The sequence below is a fragment of the Astatotilapia calliptera genome, chromosome 12 (assembly GCF_964374335.1).
Source record: "Astatotilapia calliptera chromosome 12, fAstCal68.1, whole genome shotgun sequence".
Classification (NCBI taxonomy): domain Eukaryota; kingdom Metazoa; phylum Chordata; class Actinopteri; order Cichliformes; family Cichlidae; genus Astatotilapia; species Astatotilapia calliptera.
Window position 1 is genome coordinate 39,622,786 of NC_137433.1, and position 24,561 is coordinate 39,647,346.

The 24,561-nt window shown below is 46.2% G+C and overlaps 2 protein-coding genes and 1 long non-coding RNA gene across 3 annotated transcripts in view; 1 reads left to right on the plus strand and 2 right to left on the minus strand.

Annotated features, from left to right (window-relative positions):
* Positions 1-8,928, minus strand: part of c5 (complement component 5) — a 37,119-nt gene extending 28,191 nt beyond the window's left edge. The window contains exons 1-10 of the mRNA XM_026186397.2: positions 8,784-8,928; positions 6,013-6,208; positions 5,776-5,929; positions 2,234-2,304; positions 2,055-2,152; positions 1,897-1,979; positions 1,723-1,813; positions 1,527-1,635; positions 521-653; positions 325-440 (exon numbers count right to left, since the gene is read on the minus strand). Coding sequence (XP_026042182.2) covers positions 325-440; positions 521-653; positions 1,527-1,635; positions 1,723-1,813; positions 1,897-1,979; positions 2,055-2,152; positions 2,234-2,304; positions 5,776-5,929; positions 6,013-6,208; positions 8,784-8,851 — 1,119 coding nt within the window. The 5' untranslated portion in view covers positions 8,852-8,928. The remainder of the gene's footprint in view (positions 1-324; positions 441-520; positions 654-1,526; positions 1,636-1,722; positions 1,814-1,896; positions 1,980-2,054; positions 2,153-2,233; positions 2,305-5,775; positions 5,930-6,012; positions 6,209-8,783) is intronic.
* LOC145432263 (uncharacterized) lies at positions 8,301-16,130 on the plus strand. The gene is made up of 2 exons (XR_013912544.1): positions 8,301-8,858; positions 15,896-16,130. It is a non-coding gene; the product is annotated as an uncharacterized LOC145432263 (long non-coding RNA).
* Positions 13,923-19,828, minus strand: LOC113034210 (PR domain zinc finger protein 12-like). The gene is made up of 6 exons (XM_026188600.2): positions 19,371-19,828; positions 18,164-18,229; positions 17,924-18,048; positions 16,819-16,974; positions 15,857-15,971; positions 13,923-14,443 (listed from the first exon to the last, which is right to left on the minus strand). Exons 1-6 carry the CDS (start codon positions 19,615-19,617, stop codon positions 13,971-13,973), a joined length of 1,182 nt encoding a protein of 393 aa, XP_026044385.1. The 5' UTR covers positions 19,618-19,828; the 3' UTR covers positions 13,923-13,970.
* Positions 19,829-24,561: the final 4,733 nt, after the last annotated feature.

Here is a 24,561-nt window from a genome sequence, read left to right on the forward strand (position 1 = left end):
AAGATAACGTCAGCACAGCAAAGAAGAAGAGGATTCAGAAAAAAGTAAGCACAATCAGACTTCCTGGTTCTGAAAACCCTGAAGATATGCCGCTGTGAAACGACTGCAGCTATCACTAATACTGCTCCCGCTCCCATTGGCTATAATGGGAAAGTATTTGTGGGATGTGAAGTGCTTCTATAGCACAGCGATTGTATTCGTGCGAGAACCACGACATGAAACCTGGTCTGAACACGGCATCGCACAATCCCTCAAAAAGGCTTCAAACTGAGCGACGGTTGCCTGAACCACATGTTACACATAAAGAGCTTCTGTGACACACACCTGGATGTTATAAGGCAGTCCAGGTTTGAGGAAGGGGGGCGTGGACACCAGGCTCAGGCTGTAAGGTGATTTGACAAACTTCACTGCAGCAAACTCGGTCTCCTGAGTAATACCACCTGAGAGACAAAATCCGCCCCACAAATTAAATATTTAAGTATTTCAAAGAATCGGGCTAAGAGCAGTGATCCATGCTCACCTGTGCTCTCTTCCACCAGTACAGCTATGTACAGGTACTTCCCCAGCAGGCTGTTGAGGTCTTTTGGTCCATTGTATTCAGACAGAACCTTCTGCATATTAACATTCACATGCACGTCACCTGCTGAGGACAACTGAAAGAGACACACACAGACACCGCTGTCAAAGAAACACAACAGATATGAGTTACATGATGAGAGTCACCTGGAGGAGGATCGTCAATAACCTAACACCACTAGAATAATGTCAGCTTCTCTTTAGGCAGGTAACACCCTAAAAATACGCCCAAAGTTAGAAGCACTGACCTCATCAACTGTCAGTGGGATTGCTGTAAGAGGTTCATAGATAATTTGCAGATGCAGCAAACACAGTGTTTCTGCAGTCTTGGTGCCAAAGTTCAAATCAACATTCTGAAATGTGAGCTGGTTCTTAAAAAACACCAGCACTGTGAAGCAGCTGGACAAAGAGCCTGACTATCCCCCAAAGTCCAGTCAAAGATTTGATTGAAGACTGCTTAAACCAGGAGGACAAACTGATTCACTCTGCGATCTTTTTAAGAGACCACATCGAGCATTCCCACCTCCACACGGAGCTGAAGTTCAGTACCTGTTTGGAGACCTGTAAGATTTGTGACAACCTCTGGCATTCAGATCAAGTGAGTAGTGTACGAGGTGAATACCATGGCAGGTCTCGCACACACCACACAGGTCTGAGCTAAAATGGACCGTCTGCGACTTCAAAACATCTGTTTTGGTTATTAGTAAACTTGCCTGATAAAATAAATCCATAACAGTCTAAATATTGAAAAAACAACTATAAAAGTTACAAAAAGTCAAAGTAATACATCAGTCATCCTGAAAAAGCTGAACATTTGGATACCTGGATGGTTTCTGTAGCATAAAACAGCTGGAGCATGAGTGAAATGGTTCAAATAACAATACTGTCAACATTAATCAGCATTAATAATAATAATAACAAGTGTCCTGGTGTTTGTTCATGTCTCTTACACTTTCTCTGATGATAGAGTTTGGGATGATAACTGGAGGACTTTTCCCACTAACATAGCCGTAGCGCAGAAACACGTCACCATCAGCCACCGGAGCGCCGTGGAGATACCTGGGACAGGTAAAAATACCACTCGTGTGTAACTGACAGCTTTAAATTATTTGAAAGTCTATAAACAGTGCAGAAATGTTTATTCACCTGGCTGAAACCTTGAAGTTGAAACTGGTGAATAAATTGTGACTGATGTAATTTGCTTCTGGTTCCACTTGGATGGAGAAACTGGGAAGAACTGATGCAGGGTGAAAGCCATTAATAACGCGTGTTTTACCCTCGATCAGCACCAGCAGTTTGCTTCATGATATTATAATGTACCGTATTCTCTAACTTCAAAGTCGGTGGTTGCTGTTGTGGTGAAATCATTGGAGTAAGAAGCTTCAATGGACCAAATGCCCAACCTGGAATCACAGACACGACCTTAGATACACGACCACGCAGCTGTGTGTCGCTTGTTTTACACTCTTATTTCTTACTTTGGGTTGACGGGGATCTTAAAGGGGTTTTGCAGAGATGGGATTCCATTGTTCACATCGACCATCTCCACAATGTCCACTGTTGTATGGTCCGGGTCCTGGCGGGAGGGAGAGGGTAAGATATTATGGAACCCATCACTGCACCCACCTGCTACTACACAGGACAACTTCCCGCTTACCTTAAATGTCAGGTAGACGCTGCGATTAGCCGGTCTCAACTCCTGGTTCAAGGAGAACGCCCTCACTTTGACTGGGAACAGAAGCACAGCTGTATGAGTGACAAGGGTGATGGTGTAACGGAGAACCTGAAAGAGGATCGTCTGAATTTTTAGGTTAATGAGAACCATCCGACTACAGAAACCATGACAAAGACAGCCTGAAAGATGAACTCCAGCTCTGAGCTGATGGAGACCTTAACAGGAACCCTTGGCAAGGACTGGCTGAGGAGATCTACCAAACTCTATGAAGGCATATGAACCTGTTGATCAAAGACACCACACACCAATGCTTCTCATGGAAACTGAGGACACGTGTTAGAGCAGAGAGGAGACAGAACTGACTGACTTAGAGAGCGAGGGGGCGGAGTCTCCAGTGGACTTCCAGGTATACGAACCCTCTCCCACATGCAGGTAGCTGTACTGTTACCTTCTTTGATCATGTCCACAAGTCTCAAAAGGCTGATTCTGTCCATCTGGTTCTGTTCGGTGGGAGAAATGTTTCATCATCATCAGGTGACTCCTTCAGTCTCAGCTGACTGCAGGTTTCAACCTTATAAACAGCACATTTGTAGTGACTGACACTAGCAGCACTGAATGAACGATGGGCTGTGAGGTCAGTTTATGACCATGTACCATTCACAGAGAGTTGGGGAATGGCTGCAATCACAGCATTGTAAGATGGTGACAGATGTACCCTTAGGCCCCTCCTCCATTCAGAGATGGTCTTTCCCTTTTCACGTAAATGACCTCCTTGACTCCGCCCTCAAACCAGCGTTCCTCCCTGTCCAGGATGTGTACATCCCCCATCCTTGAACAGCCCGTTCTCACTCCCGAGGCGTAACATGCCGATGTTTTGTCACGTCCCGCGGCGTTCCTGAGGAACGCGAAAGGAGACCTTCGGCGTTCTTATGGTACACTGCGGGTTATGGCTGAAATCCAGTGCAATGATGCTCCCGCGGTAATAGACGTTCCAGCCCTGTATTCCAGCCCTAAACCTAACCTTATTCCTGACCTTAACCGGGACTTTAATGATGTTAAGTAGCGTGTTTCTAAGCGATGTGAAGAAAAAGAGCGAACGTGTAGATTGAGTCCAGACGGTACTCCATCCATCCATCCATTCGCTTCCGCTTATCCTTTTCAGGGTCGCGGGGGGCGCTGGAGCCTATCCCAGCTGTCATAGGGCGAGAGGCGGGGTACACCCTGGACAGGTCGCCAGTCTGTCGCAGGGCCAACACACAAGGACAGACAACCATTCACACTCACATTCACTTCCACATTCACACCTAGTGACAATTTGGATTATCCAATTAACCTATCCCCACAAGCTGCATGACGGTGGGAGGAAGCCGGAGTACCCGGAGGGAACCCACGCGAACACGGGGAGAACATGAGAACTCAGACGGTTCTCATATTTCCTCATTTTTCCGAGGTCGTCATTTAGGAACGTAGTGTGTAGCCGAAAACGTAATATGTTGACGATTTGTCACCTAGCGTAAAATGTTATGCTTTGGGAGTGAGAACGTGTTGCCTTGAAAGAGTGTCCACTGGCCTGTAGGTGTAAACAGACTGCAGAGTCCTGGCCTGACGAGGCGGCTCTTCTGTGTTGCCAGAGCTTGTTTGGTTTCCCCGATGTATAAATCCTGCCAATCCTCCTGCACTTAACAGCGTGCACCATGTTACTCTGTTTGTGTTGGGGACCCGATCCTTGGGGTGGACCAGTTTTTGGCGCAGCGTGTTTTGAGGTTTAAAAGCCACAGAGACCCGGTGTTTAGAAAAAATGCGTCTCAGCTGCTCCGATACTCCTGACACGTATGGGATCACTACAGGTTTTGCTTAGGCAGCGGTTGTCCTTCTCTCCTGGATTGGCTGGAGCCAACAGCACACAGACTCAGGAGGGAGCAGCCCCCCGACCAGTGGCCCAACTGGATCTCCAGTTATATGACCTCTTTTACACATTGGACATTGAACTGTAATTTGCTATGATACAGGTACATTGATACAGTGGTTAACATGCAGCTGGAATTCAGATTGAAGTTATTTATCTGTTCTCTTAAACAGACATCTCCAAATCAGCAGCTGATGGTTCCAGTCCAGCTATGCCTGAAGCTCCCAAAGGACATTTTAGAAACATCAGCTTAGATGGTACGCCCCTCCATCATAAAAACATTTAACTGATGTATCTGTGTCTTTGTATTCCTGATGATACAGACAATGAGCTCATAATGTTGCTGATCACACACAGCAGTAACACAGTTGTCTGTAAAATCTGATTCTTTCTTCTTTAATCTGCACGCATGAGGAAAAAAGTTCAACTCACTGAGTAATATTTGATCTTTTCCACCTGATTCATTATTATCAGGAAGTCCTAAAAACTCCCTGAAAAGCCTTCAGCTGATCCAAAATGCTGCAGCAAGAGTCCTGACAGGGACTAGAAAGAGAGAGCAGATTTCTCCTGTTTTGGCTTCCTGTTAAATCCAGAATTCAAAATCCTGCTCCTCACATACAAGGTCTTAAATAATCAGGCCCCATCTTATCTTAATGACCTTGTAGTACCATATCACCCTATTAGAGCACTTCGCTCTCGCTCTGCAGGCCTACTTGTTGTTCCTAGAGTATTTAAAAGTAGAATGGGAGGCAGAGCCTTCAGTTTTCAGGCCCCTCTTCTGTGGAACCAGCTTCCAGTTTGGATTCAGGAGACCGACACTATCTCTACTTTCAAGATTAGGCTTCAAACTTTCCTTTTTGCTAAAGCATATAGTTAGGGCTGGACCAGGTGACCCTGAATCCTCCCTTAGTTATGCTGCAATAGACGTAGGCTGCCGGGGATTCCCATGATGCATTGAGTTTTTCCTTTCCAGTCACCTTTCTCACTCACTATGTATTAACAGACCTCTCTGCATTGAATCATATCTGTTATTAACCTCTGTCTCTCTTCCACAGCATGTCTTTATCCTGTCTTCCTTCTCTCACCCCAACCGGTCGCAGCAGATGGCCCCGCCCCTCCAGGTGAAGTTTTTCCTTCCCACTGTCGCCAAAGTGCTTGCTCAAAGGGGGTCATATGATTGTTGGGTTTTTCTCTGTATGTATTATTGTAGGGTCTACCTTACAATATAAAGCACCTTGACACTGTTGTTGGGATTTGGAGCTGTATAATTTGTGATTTGTGGTCCAGTTCTGAAGCTCTCGTGCCCATCGTTGGTACTGTCAGCTGAACATGGGTCAGCGCGGGTAACGTGATTGGTCCGTGACTATGCGTCCCTTATGCAACAAACTGCATGCTCTGTGTACTGTGGCACCTTTCTATCAGAACCACCATGAACTTCTTCTGCAGTTTGAGCTCCAGCAGCCTCAACAGGCCACACCCTCTATCCTCTGACCCCCAAACCAGTCTGTCTTTATGACTACAAGACAACCACCTGACTAGCTGAGTGTAAAGATGGGTTATAAAACATAAGATTAATGAGGAGAAGGCTGGAGTCTGAACTGGGACAAACTTCTCTCACCGCTCTGACGCGGCGTGTACAGCGGTTTGTCGGTTTGGATGAACAGGAAGCCATTGGTGCGACTGATGGGCACAGACTGGTGCTGATTGATCACGTCTGACTGCACATGGAGAATCACATGATTTGCACTCTTGTCCAGCTGGTTTGGGTACAGCTGTAAAAAGGAAGTGACATCATAAGTATTTCAGATGCCTTCAGTTAAACTGCAGGTGTTAGCCTGTTAGCATCTTTTCTCACCCGGACTTTGGCGTCAGCCTGGTGGTTATTTTGTGCATTGAGGGTCACGACCTCCCGAGCCAGAACCCGGTGATTCGGAGCCATTGACGTCTTCAGGAACAGGTAGACGTTGACTTCACCTGTAAAACCAAACAGCTGCACCACCACGGTCTCCACGGCGTCCAGGCGGAGCGATAGAGGTGCCGTTATCAGATACCTGAGAGAGGAGACGTTTTAAAGTGATGCATATTTAGGTTGTTATCAGTTTGTCACGTTCGTCTAGAGCGGCTTATGCTGTTGATACTTGCACATATCATCAGCACATACAGTCTGTGAACGTTTGTCCAGACTCGTATCAAATTTAAATTTAAGGAATTACATTTTCAAAAAGCATATTTATGCTCAATGAATATTCTGCTGTTATTCCAATGAGTCAGAAACAACTCAAAGCTAGCGCTCCATGGTCTAAGTAGCTTGGAAAGAAGAGCATCTGGACTTCTGTAAGTTGCTTGAAGACGTTTCACCTCTCATCCAAGAAGCTTCTTCAGTTCTAGGGTCAAATGGCGGAGAGTCCCCCCAAAGAGGGACAAAGGACCCCCTGATGATCCTCCACCTAATCACACGAGCCAAGGTGTGAAAACGGGTGTGGGTCACAATCAACCAGGGTTTCGGGTGAGCTCATTGTGAAACCTAGCCCCACCCTGTCATGTGACTAACTGAGGTCAGATGGCCCTGGATGTGGGCGTTAAGGTGTCTGGATTATAGGCAGACAGTTGGGGTCATAAGCCCCGCCTCTGTTCAAAGATGGCCGTTCAAAGTGGACAAAGATGCTTCTTTCACTCCTCTTTCAAACCATCTGTCTTCTCTTTAGAAGACTGAGACCTCCATAATCACTCCTTGGCTCGTGCGATTATGTAGAGAGGATAGTCTAATCTGGGACTCTCCACCATTTAACCTTATACCTGAAGAAGCTTCTCAGATGAAGCGTCGTCAAGCAGCTTAAAGAAGTCCAGACCCTTTTCTTTCCGAGCTCCTTGGACTACGATGACCTGGATGACTGAGAACCTTCACAGACTCACACTCCATGCAAGCTACGAGCTGTTTCCCCCACACACATCCTCACAAGTCCAATGCTCTCAATCTCCAGGAAGTACCCAAAGAGTTCAAAGGTGTCTTTAAAGGGTGAAACAAACCTTTAGTAGTTTTTTCCACCTTCTTATTTCGGGGTCTTTAAAGTCAACTGGATGTAATTTTGGTTTATTTCAGGCTGCTGGAAACTCAGAACTCGGTGTGAAGATTTCAGTTTATCACATAGTGCCAACTCACAACAACGTTATCTTGCAGCTCTTTTTATCGAAAGACTACATGTTAGGTTTTGTATTGTTGATTGTCATTTATGCTTAGAAATATTTAACCATATATGCTTAGAGGTGTATAATCAATTGTGTAGTGATAGTCTGCAAACTTTGTGTGCATTAGAGAGCACTCTGGGAGCACGGGAGAGGTCGTACCTTGTCTTATTGTTTTATGGTAGGATTAACGTAGCTACGTCTGTTCTAGTCTAAGTGCTTTAAATGCTGGACTTCCTCACCGTGTTATCAGAATCAGAATCAGAATACTTTATTGATCCCTGGGGGAAATCTAGGGTGAACCATCTAGGGTGAGGGGGAGGCTACCCTCTTCCTGACCAAGGATGTTTGCTTTTGTGCTTTCATGTTATAGGACCCTTTGATCAGCAGTAACACACACACACACACACACACACACACACACACACACACACACACACACACACACACACACACACACACACACACACGGTACTCTTTGTTTGTATGTAGACATCATATGTTAATGAACCTATGCATATTCATGTAGCCTCAATAAAACAACAGTGTTACGGGAGAACGGAGAGAGCAACTGGGGTCAAGCGAAGGAACGGCGTCTGTCCGGTTCTCTCCCGTGCACGAGAAACATGAAGAACTTTGCCTACTTCGTGTCTTGCTTGCGGTGTAATTATATTGCCTTCAACGTTCCAGCGAATAGGTTCAAGCTACAAACCTATCACTACAAACTTTGTTGCAGCTGCAAATTTAAAATGCTGGTTGCAAAAACAGCCCCGACTGCTCTGCACCTGTACTGGAACCTGCTGAAGCCTTGGTAAACATGACCGTTGAGCAAGGGGGCGTTTGGGTTGGTTAACGCTCTCCTGGAGGTGTGTGACTCACCCGGTCAAATGTGATTGGTCAACAAAAGCTTCTTGCACAAAAACCTTGTCCCTGTCTATAGAGGTTATTGATTCTGTGGTTCTTAACCTCTTAACACCCACAGGTTTCCACCGACCTGTTTGGAATAGGATCACATTTATATGGAATTTTCACCTGTTTGGCGTGCCGGAAAGCTGGAAGGTCAAAATGGATCTATGAGATTTGGTTGAGAGGTAAAATCTTCTAGTTTGAAAAGCTGGGCATGTTTAGCATGTGGGGAAATTCAACCTAACCTTAACCCTCACTTATCCACTGGTGACCTGATGGACGGTAAACAGGACTAACGAGGACCACGCTGACTCTCTGCTGTTTGACACGGCCGGCCTGATTGAGGAAATGCAGGACGCTACAAGCTTCTTTGTGCTTGGGCATCAAATAAGTTGTTCTGACCCTTTGTTTCTTCTGCACACCCTGCAGCTGAACATGAACACAGCTGTTTAAGCCCAAAACAGCTGCGGCAGTAAATGGGAGGCTGCAGGGTAATAAAACATTCATTAACAAGTAATAAAGTTCAAACAGACTTACGAGCTGGACTGAGCCTCCGACCTCCAGCAGAGAAGCCACGCACACGCGAGGAGGACACACACCTTCATCCTGAAGGTAAGAAGCACACTGAGCTCTGCAGAGAACTGAGCGACACAGCTGGATTTGATTAGTTATTCATTTACTCGGCTATTGGCAAACAGCTGGGGGTCCTCAGTGAAACACAACCGAGGTGGAAGCTCCTGTTTGTTTGTATGCAGAGCTGAGTGTGTAACAAAGGTGAGTTTACTCAGCAGGGGTTTTGGGTCTTACCTAACACTGTTGACTCTCAGGTTATCAGAACGCAGGCAGTCACCTGTCTGCTGCCGGCCGGGCTCCTCGCGACGCCAGAAAACACGATCAAAGGTCAACACTAAAGCATTTTGGAGAATTTTAATAAAACAGACCAACTGAGTGAGGTGTTGTTAGCGCCCACTAGAGGGCGCGGTGACCACAACAAGAGCAAACAACGTCTGAAGGCTGAGACTGCTGTGAGATCAGATCTGGGTTTTCTGGTGGTTCTGCTCTTACTGGGCTGCAGACCTCCGAGGCCTTTCTGTCTCTGAGGAGCATCTGCACCACCAGGTGTTGCACCACCTGGGAATTGGGGCCATCAGAATCCATCTAAACCCGGAGAAACTGCAACCCTTGATGAACATCTTCTACAGTCCTACGTTTTGTACCTGGTTTGGGTTGCGGGTCCCTCACAGACTGTCGCTGTCCCGGGTTTGTGTTTGCGTGGAAGTGTTAGTTATTTCTGGAATGAGGTTTGAGATCTTGTGTATTGTTTCTCTGCTCTGCTCGTATCTGTCTCTCCCTCAGCTCAGTCATGTCTGGGCCTCTGTCTCATGTGCACTGAGATTGTCACGGTTCTGGGTCATGTTGACCCAGCTTTCTGTTTTTCATCCTTTGGTGTTTTTCTAGATTATGATTTATGATTTGATTTATCAGTGATACTGTTTTGATTATGATTATTATTTAGTAGACTTTGGTCAGTGTCGAGTCTGTCTCTCTCTGTCTAGTCCGTGTCTTAGTAAAGTGTGTTTTGTTTCCTGTTTTACTTTGAAGGTTCTTGTTCCTGTCTGATGTCAGTGTTCCGGCTTTGCTCTCCCTGTCTCGTTAGGTCTTATTTCTCCCAGCTGTGTCCCCCTTCTGTCTCTAATTCCTTGATGACTCCCTCAGTGTATTTAAGCCCAGTGTGTCTTTGTGTCAGTGTCGCGTCGTTAACGTCTGTTCACCCGCACTTGCTGTGTGTTCATGATTTCCAGTCCTCCTGCATCTCAGTTTAGAGTTTTGTTTGCTTTTGTGAGTTTTGTAAAGCTGCATTTTCAGTTGAACCCTCGTTTCCTAAGAGTCCTGCATTTTGGGTCCACCACTCCTGCCTGCCTGCCACACAGCCGACCATGACAGAGATCAGTTTGCTTCCATTATGTTTGTTTGCTCCAGCCGGGCTACGGTTAGGCTGCATTTGGGTCCTCGCTCCACACATCACTAAACACAGTGATGTGTTTAGTCACCTCACAGCGCACTGTTGTCAGTGCTACTGGTTTCAGTCAGTGTCCTGTTTATAAGGTTGGAGGCCTACACTCAGCTGAGACTGAAGTAGACTTGATGTCTCGAGACCACTTTTACGTGGTCTCCGTCTTGTCTCCGTCTTGTCTCGGTCTCGCCGTCTCAGATCGACATAGTGGTCGGGAGATCTGGAGTCAACAGTTTCCATGACACACACCGTAACGTTCGATGATGTGTCATTTCAAAAGCATCAGCTCTAAGAGCCGTGCTTACAGAGCGCTTTGTAGTGAATCAGACTCGACTCCCACTGAGCGAGAGCCGCTCCTCACTTAATTTCCTTTGGCTGCTCAGCTCTCACACAGGGGCTCAGCTATGCTCCAATCCCTCCATATTGTGGCCAATCACATGCGAGGATATAGGATAATATCATTGTGTGAAAAACAGAGAGGGTGAGAGTCACGTGGAGCGTGCGTCTGTCCTCTCAGTGAGTGAGAGACAGCGGTGAGGAGGGCTGTGCATCGCAAAAACACATAATATGCCCGACACCCGTAAACGAAGCAGCATCTGGCTGCAGTTTAAAGACTTTTTGGTCTCGGTCTTGACGACAAGTCTAGATTGAAGAAGTCACTTGATGATGATGAAACGTTTCTCCCACTGAAACATCCAGATGAACACAGACACGTCCTGACTCCAGTACATGCCCACCAGCTAAACTATGCTGCACAGGGAACTGGTCCTTCCTCTGACTCCTCCTATCCCAGCATCTCCCTGTGTCGCACCAACACTAAGCGTCCTTCACAAACATCTGTTAGTCCCCCGTGACAGTCGTCTCCACCCACTCCACCCTGTCTGCACTGTCATCTTCACCTCTACACAACAGCAGTTTCATTAAAGACAACAAAAAAATTAAAAATCTCTAGCAGTGAAAAGAGGAAATAATCAAAAACCATCGGTGTCACTGACCACTTTGTAATTGTCAGTAAACAAACTTCATGCAGTGTTTGACCTTTTCCTTGTTAAAGCAGCCCAGCCAGTCTCCAACCTTCCCTTCATCGCAAACGTTCTTCAAAGAGCTGCAGCTCAGGAGGTCAATCGGGTCATCTACTTATTGGACGTTGGTGGTTCGATCTGGCTGCTCCAGTCTTGGGCAAGACACTAAATTCCCAGTTGATGCCATTGTGTGCGTGTGTGCATGCGTATGTGCGTGTGTGCATGCGTATGTGTGTGTGTGCATGCGTGTACGTCTGTGTGTGTGTGTGTGTGCATGCGTATGTGTGTGTGTGTGTGTGTGCATGTGTGTGTGTGTGTATGTGTGTGCGTGTATGTGTGTGTGTGTATGTGTGTATGTGTGTATGTGTGTGTGTATGTGTGTGTGTGTGTATGTGTGTGTGTGTGTGTGTGCATGTGTGTGTGTGTGTGTGTATGTGTGTGTGTGTGTGTGCATGCGTGTGTGTGTGTGTGTCACCAAGTGCTTCCTCACTGGAGCTTGTCAGATTCTTGGGTTTTCTCTGTATTATTGCAGGGTCTTTACCTTTACCTTAGCTTACAGTTGTCCTGAGGCGACTGCTGGGTGAAGATGAGATACAGTAACACTTTATTAAGAGTATATAGGCTCAAATACAGTGTCCCTTTTAGAAGTCAACATACTTCATTACCAATACATGTGCCATATATGACCTTCTACATATACATATACAGAGATAAAGTGACAATAGAATTATGTTCTGGGCATATCTCATGTTTATATTCACGTTCTTATCTTTGACGATGCTAATTTACACAGCAGGAAATAAGGCCTGACAGCTAGTTGTCAGTTAACAGGCTCAGTCAGTTATTAGTGTCTCTTGTCATCATTCTGAGCATCATATACACAAATCAGGCCTCAGGGTAAAAAGTGGGGAAGAGAAAAAATTACAGTTCTCTTTTTTTCTATCAAACATATCTGTTAGCCCGTTTAGGCCTGCTAATTAGTTAGCATCACAGCTAAAACATTATCAGCATTAATAATGAAAAAACAGTAAAACATGCTAAATTTCAGACTCTACTTACTCTAATAAGTGGTTAACTTCTTCAGAGGGATTTAATGACTTTTTAGCAGACCGATTTGTTGGTCAGTGATGTGTTTGTAGCTAACATGTTAGCATGCAGCTAACGCTGCACCAAATATCAAAACACAACTTCCTTCTTCAGTGGTGAGCATGAGATAAAATACATGAATGTATTCATTAGCCTGCTAATTTGCCTTAGCAGGCTAATACATTTGTATGAAACTATCTGTAACTACCACGCTTTGTTAGGCTAGCAGGTACCATTTAAGCTTAAAGTGTTTAAAACTAAAACTTTTAGAGTGAAAGTAAAATAATGCTCTACATTTAAAATTTTCATTTGAGCTTTTTTAAATTAAATACATAACGTGTAAGCTAAAGTGCTAGCGTGGTGGCTAATGCTGCATAACAAGGCTAAAGTGTCAATAAAGTTGCTCTGATAATAGATGAATGTAGTCACAAATAGTTATTTTATAATTAACTCAACAAACTAACACATTACTACTGAATTAGTATTCAGGCACAGCATGCAGTCCTGTGAAAAACTGAGTCCACCCCACGCTTCAGCGGTAAGTAAAACCAGCATTCATTCATGCACAGCTCTCTGAGGTCTGGACTTTGACTGGACCGCTGCAGCAGCTTCATTCTTTTTTTTTTCCAGCCGTTCTGCTGCAGGTTTCCTGCTGTGCTTGTAATCAATGTCCGGTTTGGTCCAAGCTTTAGCTGTGAGACAGACGGCCTCACATGTGAATACTTTGGCATACAGAGGAGTTCATGGTTCATTCAGCGAGCCACCGTGCTGACAGTTGGTACGAGGTGTTGGTGGGGTTTGGCAACCTAAACTGAGAAGAGGCTTTCACTAGTAACCCTTCCATCCAAACAAAGGGTGGACTTAGGATTTCACAGACTGTGTTGTTGTTCATCAGATTTAAATCATTTTGAAACCAGTTAAGCAGCTGATATGTCCTGTACTTTCTTTTCACTATGACCACACCTGGACAAACTGACCAGGTGGGCTGTCTACCAGAAACTCAGTGTTGTCCTCTGAAGAAGTCTGAGTGTTGAAAGACTTGGCGACTTTAGCATCTTCTTCTTGTTTTCACACATACATGACATCCTTTAACACAGAAGCTGGAGCATGCAGACCAAAGCACGGCACACGTAAGCTCACAGACACAGATTCAAACATACATGAAGGACCGAACACGACTGGTCATGCAACAGGAGCCTGCATCTTTTGTTTCAGCTTGTCCTCACGAAGCAGCGCATTCAGAACAAACTGTACCAGTGTGTGGGGTACGGGGGGCGGAGGGTCATATGTCGGCTAAAACTCGTTTCCATGCACGTAACAGCGCCCCCCCCCCCCCTCACAGGAAGTGCCCTGGGTTGGGTGATGGAGCTGTTTGGAGGAGGACGTTTGTTTGTTGCCAGAGGTGAGTTTAATGACGAAGCTTTGCTTTTTCTTATTGTTGCTGTTTCTGCAGAAGACGATGGCGCCCTCTAGTGGTTGGTTGGAAACATCTCTCTGTGATTGGTTGATGAGACGTGAGCAGGTTCCTGTCTTATTTCCAGCCTGAAACGTGTCCATGTGCGCGTCAGTTATTTCAGCTCGTCTCCTCTCGCTGTCGCCCCATCACAGCACCATGGTGGGTATGTGGTGAACCAGCGACGCTGGGTGAGGCACGGCGGTCAGCTGGGGAGGGTGAGGAGGAGGCGGCGAGTGCGTCGAGTGCACCCCACCTCCGCCTCCAACCACCAGTACACCTCCTCCTGGGGCGGCGCTGTCCCCCGTGGGGCGGTGCCTGGCGCTCTTCTGGTGCGCCCGCAAACCAGCCAGCTGCGAGTACGCGGACTGGCAGACGTGGCACTTGTAAGGGCGCTCTCCGGTGTGCAGCCGGACGTGGTTCCTCAGTGTGGATGACTGGCTGAAGCGACGGTTGCAGAAGCGGCAGACGAACGGCTTGTCCAGAGTGTGGATGCGCATGTGGGAGCGAAGGTTGCTGCGAGAGTTGAAGCCGCGGTGGCAGATAACACATCGCATGCGCCCAAGACTGGTGGAAGAAGTGGAGGTCGTGGAGGTGGAGCCTTCACAGGTGTGGAAATCATCTGCAGAGAAGAAGAAGAGCTTCAGACTGAACTCTGAGACCACCCTCTCACCTGTGGAGAGGAACCTTTCAATTCAACTTTATTTATACAGCACCAAATCACAACAACAATCGCCTCACAGAGTGTTTCCTTCCCACTGTCACTGTCAAGCTTCTGCCCCAACAGCACCTCTCTGAAACTTGGCTGCTTCTTCTTCTTCTTCTTCTTCTTCTTATTATTATTATTATCATTATTATTATTATTATATTATTATCTTATTATTATTATTATTATTATTATTATTATTATTATTATCTTATTATTATTATTATTATTATTATTATTATTATCTTATTATTATTATAATTATTATAATTATATATATATATATATATATATATATAGCAGCACGGTGGCACGGTGGTTAGCACTGTTGCCGCACAGCAAGAAGGTCCTGAGTTCAATTCCACCATCAGGCCGGGGTCTTTCTGTGTGGAGTTTGCATGTTCTCCCTGTGTTTGCGTGGGTTCTCTCCGGGTACTCCGGCTTCCTCCCACCGTCCAAAGACATGCATCTTGTGGGGATAGGTTAATTGGATAATACAAATTGCCACTAGGTGTGAATGTGAGTGTGAATGGTTGTCTGTCCTTGTGTGTTGGCCCTGCGACAGACTGGCGACCTGTCCAGGGTGTACCCCGCCTCTCGCCCTATGACAGCTGGGATAGGCTCCAGCGCCCCCGCGACCCTGAAAAGGATAAGTGGAAGCGAATGGATGGATGGATATTATTATTATTATAACATTAAATATGTATGGAACTATATATATGTTATTTATTTTTCCTATAATAATGATTATTAGTTCTATGAATAGCAATCCAACAATAATATATTTGAACATATATGCATTAAATTTTTAATTTGTCATTTTATTATATTATTATTATTACTACAAATTTTAAATGTGTACACTTTTATACTAATGTGTACTTTAACTGCAATATTACAATGATATACTTATATTATCCATTATAACACACACACACACACACACACACACACACACACACACACACACACACACTTTTAATAAAACCAAATATAAAATATACATTTACTTTTTAAATAGTTATTATTCCAGACTGATTAAAGATAAATTAAATATACATTATTTTTCACACACATTCATAATATTATTAATTTTTATTTTCCAAAATAATATTTTATATCTGAAAGAACTTCATGTGTAATAATACTAATAATAGTAACAGTGTGATGGATTAAAGCCCTTTCGATGACTCCAACACAGATTTAATAAAATATCAATGAAACAATGTTTTTGCTGCTGTTTTCAGGGTTCTTGCAGCGCTGCTGGATGTTTGGCTAACTGAGTAGATTTATGAATGACCTCACTGATCAATAATCAATAATGATTACCGCTCTTGGTCTTCTTGCTCTGTTCGTCCTCTCCTCCAGGAATTCCAGGGATTCCCAGGAATGTGTTGTGAGAGTTTCCGTACCAGACGAGCAGCTCCTGGTCGGGAGGGATGGTCTGAGGAGGGAAGAGAAAAGAGGAAGAGCAATAAATACTTGAATCAGCGTTTACTTTATCATAGCGACATTACTGCGTTTCATTATCACAGTATTATTGTTTTATTGTAAATATTTGATTCTTTCTTTCAAACTTGTCATAAATTCTGAAACATTTTCAGAATTTATGTTTTTCTTTTCTTCAGTTCAAATCTGTTTAAATTTCAGCTGCATGTCGTTAACCTTCGAGCATCGAGTGGAGGGTTACGCTCAGACACCTGGAGGAGCCGGTCGAAGAACGGCGCCTGAAATCAGGCCGAGCTTCATCGCTCAAGGATTTATTTTAGAGAACAGGTGACGGCAGCGCACTGAAGCTTCCCATGTTTCCTTCACATGGATCTGGAGTCTTCTCAGGCTGATCTGAGATCAGCTTTTCCAAACATGATGAAGCGACGTGGAATAACCACACCCTCCTCTGCTCCACTGCTCTTTTGGCTGTTTTGGTTGTTTCTGTAGTTGCTGTGCTGCTTCAGTGACCTTTGTGTGCACGTTTATGGTGTAAGTTAAGAGGCGTGTAGAGTCTGTAGAGGTGTGCAGTGATGTTGGGTTTATTCACTGAAACATGGTCGCCTTCCTTTATTTATTCCTTTGTTGTTCCAGCAGGCGGTTTGATAAAAGCAACGATAAATACTTCTGAGCAGACATGAGGAGGAAAAGATCCCTGAACCACCAAGAACCTCAGCCTCCAAACCACCAACATCTCTCCGTGAACGCAGGTGTACATGTACCTGGGTCACATGATGTCACCCTGCAGGTGGAAGCAGGTGCGATGATACCTGAGGAGCTGGAACATGGCGAGTTTCACTAACCTCCACCGCCTTGTAGAAAATGCTGCTGCCGATCTGGACCACCTCGAGGTTCTGCTCCTGCTCGTTCCTCGCACACTTGATGTACGTCATCCAGCTCCTCTGGTCCTCCTGACTCGCATCGATAAAATACCTGACTGTGCCGTCCTCATTAAACACCTGAGGAGGGAGGCAGGAAGAAGAAAGTAAACACCATTTCCAGCTAAAGTCATTAGTTTAGTGTTCTCACTAGGGGGTTATTTCAAAGACCTCATACACAGATAATAACTAAGCTTTTTGACATGCTAACCAGTGGAACTGCATATGAGGATCAGTTAACAGTTAGTTATCATCCTGCTAATCTGTTGGTTCAGTTATTTTAATAGCAAGCTAAGAATCAGCATATAAGTTTGTAAGTTAGATTAGCCATGTAACTTGTTGCAAGTAGTTGGATAGTTAACAGTTAACCATGTTGTTGATAAACCAATTAGCTGGCTAGGTAGCAATTGACTTGTTAGTTAGGTGTGAGCTAGCTAATATGCTAAAATCAAGTCACTAAACTTCTTAACCAGCAAACTTTAAGTAAATACTGAGGTTTGTCTGTAAAGGTCCAGCCAGCAGCTAGTTAACACTGGAAATAAGCTGAAAGACTCGATGGTTAACATTGAGTTAGCCTTCAGGTATTTGTTTAGCAAGTATGTTTGCATTTAGCCAGCCACTTGCTCGCTGTGAGTTTTATAAGTTAGCGGGGAGCTCGTTACTAGTAGGTGACTAATTAAGTAGAGTGTTAAAATTGAGTGAGTTAGTCTGACAGCTGGTAGAAAGTCGGCAGACTTCTTATAGCTTAAAGGGAGCAAAGACACGGCCCCAGAATCAAGCCTTGGGGAACTCCATGGGGGCAACGCTGAACCTAAAACCTTCCTCTGACAAAGACAAGGGTTTTTGTTTTTAATGATTTATTTATTTATTTTTAGGGAACACAAACAGCTGCTTTCCAGTAGAGGATAAGAAGGGTTATTTTTCATTATGAAACACACAAAGCTGCTCTAGAAAAAAAATCCAAGGAAAAAGAAAGACACCAAAACATGAGAGCTGGGACAGAGCAGTCTGAACGTGAACGTCGCCTCACCTCCCACATCAGGTTGTTGTTCTTGTACAGGTCGATGTGTTCAGGTGACACCAGGCGTCCGGTGAACGGACCCATCTCTGTCCCCGCTTTGATCCAGGTTTTGGAGAAAATGCCCAGACCTTCTCCTGGGACCACAGAAAACAGTAAAGAGAGGGCGTAAGAAGAACACGGCACCGGTGATCTGCGGCTGGTCTTTAAAGAGAGACCAGCAAACCCACAGAGGTTTACAGGTGAGCTTACCTGGGACTGAGCTCTGAGCGATGATCACCTCACTGGGTAAAACCAGGCTGGACAGCTTCTGCACCTCTGGACACAAACACAGCGCGCAGATTTTCATGTCAACATGTGTCACTCCTGCTTCTACAATTGGAATTCAAAAATGAAAATAGAAATGACAGCGCTGCTTCGAACTTTTTAAACGCATTTTAAACTGCGTCGGAAACGCTCGGAGCGCATTTTTCTGCCGGTTTATGGATGAAAAAGTCCCCGAAAGATGAATACCTGATGGAAGCAGCAGGAAATGTTCCCGAGAACACGTCTACAATCAGGAAAACCCCCTGGACATTATACGGGAGAGCTGAAGGAGCGCGCGGGGAGAGAAAAGCGGGAGTAAAGGCGTGAAGATGAAAGCTGAGGCCGCCGCGGGAAAACGCGACACGTCCGTCGGAGAGTTGACCCGGAGCATCCACCCGAAGCCCGGTCGCTCCTCCTAAATTGTCCCCAACGAACTTCACCCAGAACGGAAACGAATTTCACAATAAAATCACATTAAAATAAAAAAAGAAGTGAGCGCGCGACAGCGAGAAACGGGCCGCGGCTCGCGCTTTGAAAGAGAGATCACGGACGTGATTACCGATCAGGAGCCAATCAGTCAGCAGCTGTTTGTTCATTAACAAACCATCCAAAGAATGTGATCAAATCTGATCAGTTATTGATGAGGATAATTAGCAACAAACAAACAAGAATCAATATTTTAAATTCATATTTAAACAGTTTAACAGATTTATTTTAAATACGAGTTTAAAGGTTAAATTAAATCTTTTTTCTGTTTCATTAAAGATTTTTATCTTTTTCGTTTTAGGCTCCAAAATTAAAATTTATGCGACACTTGTGTAAATATTTACAAATATTTGCAAATATTTGTAAATATAGAGAATAAATAAAACGAGTAAAAAAAAACAGAAGAAATGAGATCAATTATTATTATTATTATTATTATTATTATTATTATTGTCGTTGTTATTAATAATAGTATTATAGTAGGATAAGTAAAATAATATTTTGTGTGTTTGTTTGTTTTTTGTGTTGTGTGATGTGTGGACATACTGCAAATCAATTTGCCATTGGAGACAATAAAGTTACCACTGACATTATTATCATCATTATTATTATTATGCTTGTTGTTATCTGGTGTCTCCGTTTCTGAGCTGTACGGTTGGTCACTGACCTCCGGAGAAGGACTGCGCGAGCACCTCGGCGGTGAACGCGGTCTTGGGGCTCGCGCTCGGGGCGGTGCGGTCCTCGTGCTGCAGGTGATGCTGGTGCGGGTGGTGCTGCTGCTCGCCCAGCACGTGCCTCCAGCGCCCGTACAGGAAGCTGTGCAGGATGTCCGAGGTGATGATGTCCGCGAGGGACAGCGGAGGCTTGAAGCCCGGCTTCAGGCCCAGAGAGGAGCCGGGCAGCACGGAGCCCATGGCGGCGAGAGCCGAGGGGAGAGCCGAGGTCAGAGCCGGGGTCAGGGAGAAATCCTCCCGTTGAACAAATAAAAAAAAACAAAAAAACACAGTCAAAAACTCCTGTTTTACACCGACCGAGGAGCGAGGAGGAGACAGGAGCAGAGGAGCAGCTTGCGTGTCTCAGTAAGAGGTGAAGTTAAAATCCTGAGAGGAGCAGGAGCAAAGCGGGCGCGGGCCGTGTGGGGGGGTCTTTATATGGAGCTCCATCACCTCCTCCTCCTCTAACAGAGGGAGGGGGGAATCCTGCACGCGCTGTTATTGGCTCCGTTTACAGCTCGGCTCGTGACACCGACACCCCACCGGGAGGAGCGGAGCCGGGCCGGTACTGGACCGAGGCCCCGCGGAGGTCCAAGCCCTCTTAGGGCAGGACCTCATAGGGCAGGTGTTCACGCATGCGCAGGTCAGCTTCCTGGCGCGTGTTTCAGAGCTCACCTGCTCCTGCCTGAAGGCAGGGTTGGTAGTTTGATTTCAGCCCGCAGGTCAGGCTCATGGGCAGCTGATCAAACAAACAGCGATCAAACAGCTGATCGTTAAAAACAAAAACAGGAAACATTTCAGTTTACAACTACGTCACAAAACTGGGCGGAGACTAAAAGCGATAACAAAAATCAAATCCATCGATCAAATATGAGAAAAATGATCCTAACATCAGACTGAGACCCGCCCACAGCTCAGAAACTGTAACTGATGATAAACCGATGACTGATACATTGTTATCATTTTAATCAAGCTGACACAACAAATGCAGATGAATGTAAAATGTGTCATTTGTGTGTTTGAAATTCAGTCTAACACAGATTTCTTCTGTTTAACAGGTTTGAAAATGAAGCGCAGGAATGTGTGTGTGTGTGTGTGTGTGTGTGTGTGTGTGTGTGTGTGTGTGTGTGTGTGTGTGTGTGTGTGTGTTTGGGGGGCTGAGTGACAGAGCAGAAAAACCGATTAGAGGACAACAGCTGCTTTCTTCATCACCTCCTCCTCATCCTCCCGCTGTCTCTCAACAGGATTATGATTCTCTCGCTCACTCTGATCTGTATTTATGAGCTTTTAAACATTTATTGTCCAAACACACACACACACACACACACACACACACACACACACACACACACACACACACACACACACACACACACACAGCGTCATGAAGTGAGTGTGTGTGTGTGTGTGTGTACCTGTCTAGCTATCTTTGTGAGGACCGAAATCTGCATTCTACTTTACTTGTGAGAACAGTCACTTGTGAGGACACACACACACGCGCACGCACGCACGCACCCGCGCGCGCGCACACACACACACCGGTCTCACAAGTTTGAAGCCTTTTTGAGGCTCCAAATGTGGTTTTAGTGTCAGGGCTATGGTCAGGTTTAGGGTCAGGTGTTCATCTGTAATGGTTAGCGAAAGCATTATGTCAATGAAGGTCCTCACTGGGATAGCTGAACGGGCTTGTGTGTGTGTGTGTGTGTGTGTGTGTGTGTGTGTGTGTGTGTGTGTGTGTGTGTGTGTGTGTGTGTGTGTGTGTGTTTTCTTAATATTTGTGCTTATTTGAATGTAAATATAAAATCCGACATCAATCTGCTCCGGGACTCCTCGGTGAGTCCTCGGTGTCTCCTTCCGGGCTCGGTGACTCCTCCGGCGGCCTCGGCCCCGGGTCTCTCCCGCCGCGCGTTCCCGGAGCAGAGCAGGGTTTTGCTGACGGGGACGCGCATGTATTGAAGCGGACACGCTTTAATGAGCTTCTCCGACAAAAAGGCCCGTGAGCGTGCCCGGTGTCCTCGCGCCTTTATCCCGCTCTTCACGGCCAATCAGGATCCACTTTAGGCGGGAAGTCAGGGGCGGTGGGGGGGGGGCGGCAGGTGACTGGCACGCGTGAAGACAAGAGGGGGAGGCGGGGAGGAGGTGAAAGGAGAGGTGAGGAAGAGGTGGTGGGAACGCGCACAAATGGCGCACTGATATTGTTCCGCTAACATGATTAAGCAGCGCTGCGGCCTCATTAGTATTCATGCGGCGCGCAGACGGAGCCGCAAATAATCCGCGTTTAAAAGCGCTTTAATGAGCTCAGCTGCGCGAGACACCCCCCCACCCCCCCGCTCCGAGCCTCATCACCACCACCACCATCATCATCCTCCTCTGCTGTCAGAGGTCAGTCGTGATCGTCTTTCTGACCTGTTAGATTCAGTTTTCAGTTTTTTGGAGACAAACCTGAGCCCTGCTCCGTGAGACTGTAAATAAAAGATGGCGTTAAACGTGATCTTCTGAGGCTGTTGTCTCCGCCCTCCTCTCACCAACGACCACACGGAACCACCCCAATCGGAGGTCGATCCGAGTCCGGCTCAACGTATCGGCATGTTTCAGCTGCTCAGGTTCAGGTTCTGGTTCGTTGTAAGTTGGAAAGTGTAACTTGAGCGCTGTCAGGTGTGTTCGGGTTGTAATAGAGTACATGTGCTGCACACTTATGTTTCTAAGACGAACCGATGCTTAGAAATGTTTCTGCTCCGCGTGGTCATGTGACCCGGGGTGCTGAGGCGGAGCATCTGCTCGGTCCTTATTTCTTCATCGTTTTCGAGGTTTCAAGACAAACGTCTCGCTTCACGCTCCTTCAACATGGTTTCAGGCAGAGGTCAAAGTTCAGCAGGGCGCTGCGAGCACAATTCAAACATGAGTCTGACTGAGGTTCAGTGTAGCGCAGAACAACGCCGAGTGCTGCGGACACGCTGTGGAACAACCAGGTGAGCATCTCTATGACCTCGCTCACATCAGAATCAGAATCAGAATCAGAATGGGTTTATTGCCAGATGTTGAGGTTTACAACATTAGGAAATTGCTGCGGTGCTTCAGTGCAAACAATAAGAATTAAAGTGCTATGTAGAAAGAAAGATATGTGCATGAGATATACATGAGATATATACATGAGAATAAGAATTATGAGTGCTACGTAGAAAGATATATACATGAGTGCAGGTGGTGATCAGTGCCAAACATGGAATGATGCAGTGACACAGCGTAGGGTCATGTGTTAGTGGCGGGGACAGTCATGTGGTTATTGTTCATGTGTCCAACAGCAGAGGGGAAGAAACTGTTCTTGTGGCGAGAGGTTCTGGTGCGAATGGACCGGAGCCTCCTGCCTGAGGGGAGCAGGTCAAACAGACTGTGTCCAGGGTGAGAAGGGTCAGCTGAGATCCGAGCTGCACGCCGCAATGTCCTGGAGGTGTACAGGTCCTGCAAAGATGGGAGTCTGCAGCCAATCACCTTCTCAGCAGAGCGCACAACACGCTGCAGTCTCTGTTTGTCCCTGATAGTGGCTCCAGCGTACCACATGGTGATGGAGGAGGTGAGGATGGACTCGATGATTGCAGTGTAGAACTGCATCATCGTCCGTGTTGGCAGGTTGAATTTCTTCAGCTGCCTCAGGAAGTACATCCTCTGCTGGGCTTTCTTGATGACGGAGGTGATGGTGGGCTCCCACTTCAGGTCCTGGGTGATGGTGGTACCCAGGAAGCGGAATGAGTCCACAGAGGTGATGGGGGTGTCAGTCAGGATGATGGGGGGGAGTGGAGCTGTGTGCTTCCTGAAGTCCACAATAATCTCCACTGTCTTCTGGGCATTCAGCACCAGGTTGTTGTGGCTGCACCAAGACACCAGACGTTCAACCTCCCTCCTGTAGGCAGACTCATCCCCGTCCGAGATGAGCCCAATAACGGTGGTGTCATCTGCAAACTTGATTAGCTTGACAGACTGGTGGGTGGAGGTGCAGCAGTTGGTGTACATCAGGTGCACATCTGGTCTGCAGCTGCTCAGTAACAGAGGACGATGACGTCGCTCACTGTGTATCCAGTCTGAGACATCACTCATATGTATGTTCTCATTATTATTATTTTATGTTATCATCACTCAAGTTACAGTTTAACTTTGGTGCCAACGACAGTAAGTGTCAGTCTGCCGTCCAGCTGTTTGGGCTGGTGTGTGTGCGCGGAGGGGTGGGGGGTACAGACATGGAGGTACGTGTTAAAGACGAGTCACGCTTCCTTCGGAAGGATGTTCACCTGCTCACATCAAAGCTTTCTCCTCATTTCAAACTCAAAAGATGAAGCAGCAACTGCGGGAGCGTCCACAAACTTGTGGTCTGGCCTGTCCTCCGGAGCAAACAAAGCCTGGATGATGAACGAGGCGTCACGCTGCTCTGTAACCTTGGCTCTTTGCCTCGTGAAGGGTTAATGTTCATTGTAATGTTCTGTCATATCAGCGGGACAAACATCGACCGCAGGACTGAGACCGCACGAGTGCAGGCTTTTAGAGCAGCGCATTAATGAACACTGAGTCACGCGTCCACATACTTCTGCCCCCTGCAGCGAGGCTGGCAGACAGATTATTGGCCTGCTGGTCTCCGAGCTTCGGGGAAAAGGTTTGGACTGGATCCAGATCACCATTACTTTAATGTTTAATCAGGCCTGCCACAGACTCAGGGTTCATCTGTACTTACCGAGCTGCTTCCTGTACTTTACGACCGCCAACACTCTCCTCCGCACCGCAGCACACACTCACGCCGGTCCAGCTGTCTCTGTGAGGACCCGCGGCAATATAATGCAATATGGGGACTGTGGCGCTGACCCTGAACTGGATTCTACCGTGAGCGCGAAACGTGTTCAAATACTGGCCCTTGTGCAGGTGTCTGAGGATGGCACACTAAAACGTTCCATAAAGTCATCAGACGATAAGGAAACGTCCTATTTCTTTGATAAGTTACCAAAAGAATTGATAGCTGCCAGTTTCATACTGAATAATTACTGAAGTGCTGCACTCAGTGACTGCAGGGTCCCCTGAGGACGCTAATGACACCACAGTCCCCACACAGGCACATATACGAGTACACCTACACTGGCAGTAATAACAGAGCTCTCACTTTTT

What these genes read in the sequence shown, in the direction of transcription:
- LOC113034210 (XM_026188600.2), bottom strand. Translation starts at nt 19,617, where the DNA reads ATGGGCTCCGTGCTGCCCGGCTCCTCTCTGGGCCTGAAGCCGGGCTTC. An exon ending in CGCTCAGAGCTCAGTCCCAG is followed by an intron (nt 18,049 to 18,163) that starts GTAAGCTCACCT and finishes CTGTGGTCCCAG; the next exon opens with GAGAAGGTCTGGGCATTTTC. An exon ending in ACAACAACCTGATGTGGGAG is followed by an intron (nt 16,975 to 17,923) that starts GTGAGGCGACGT and finishes CTCCCTCCTCAG; the next exon opens with GTGTTTAATGAGGACGGCAC.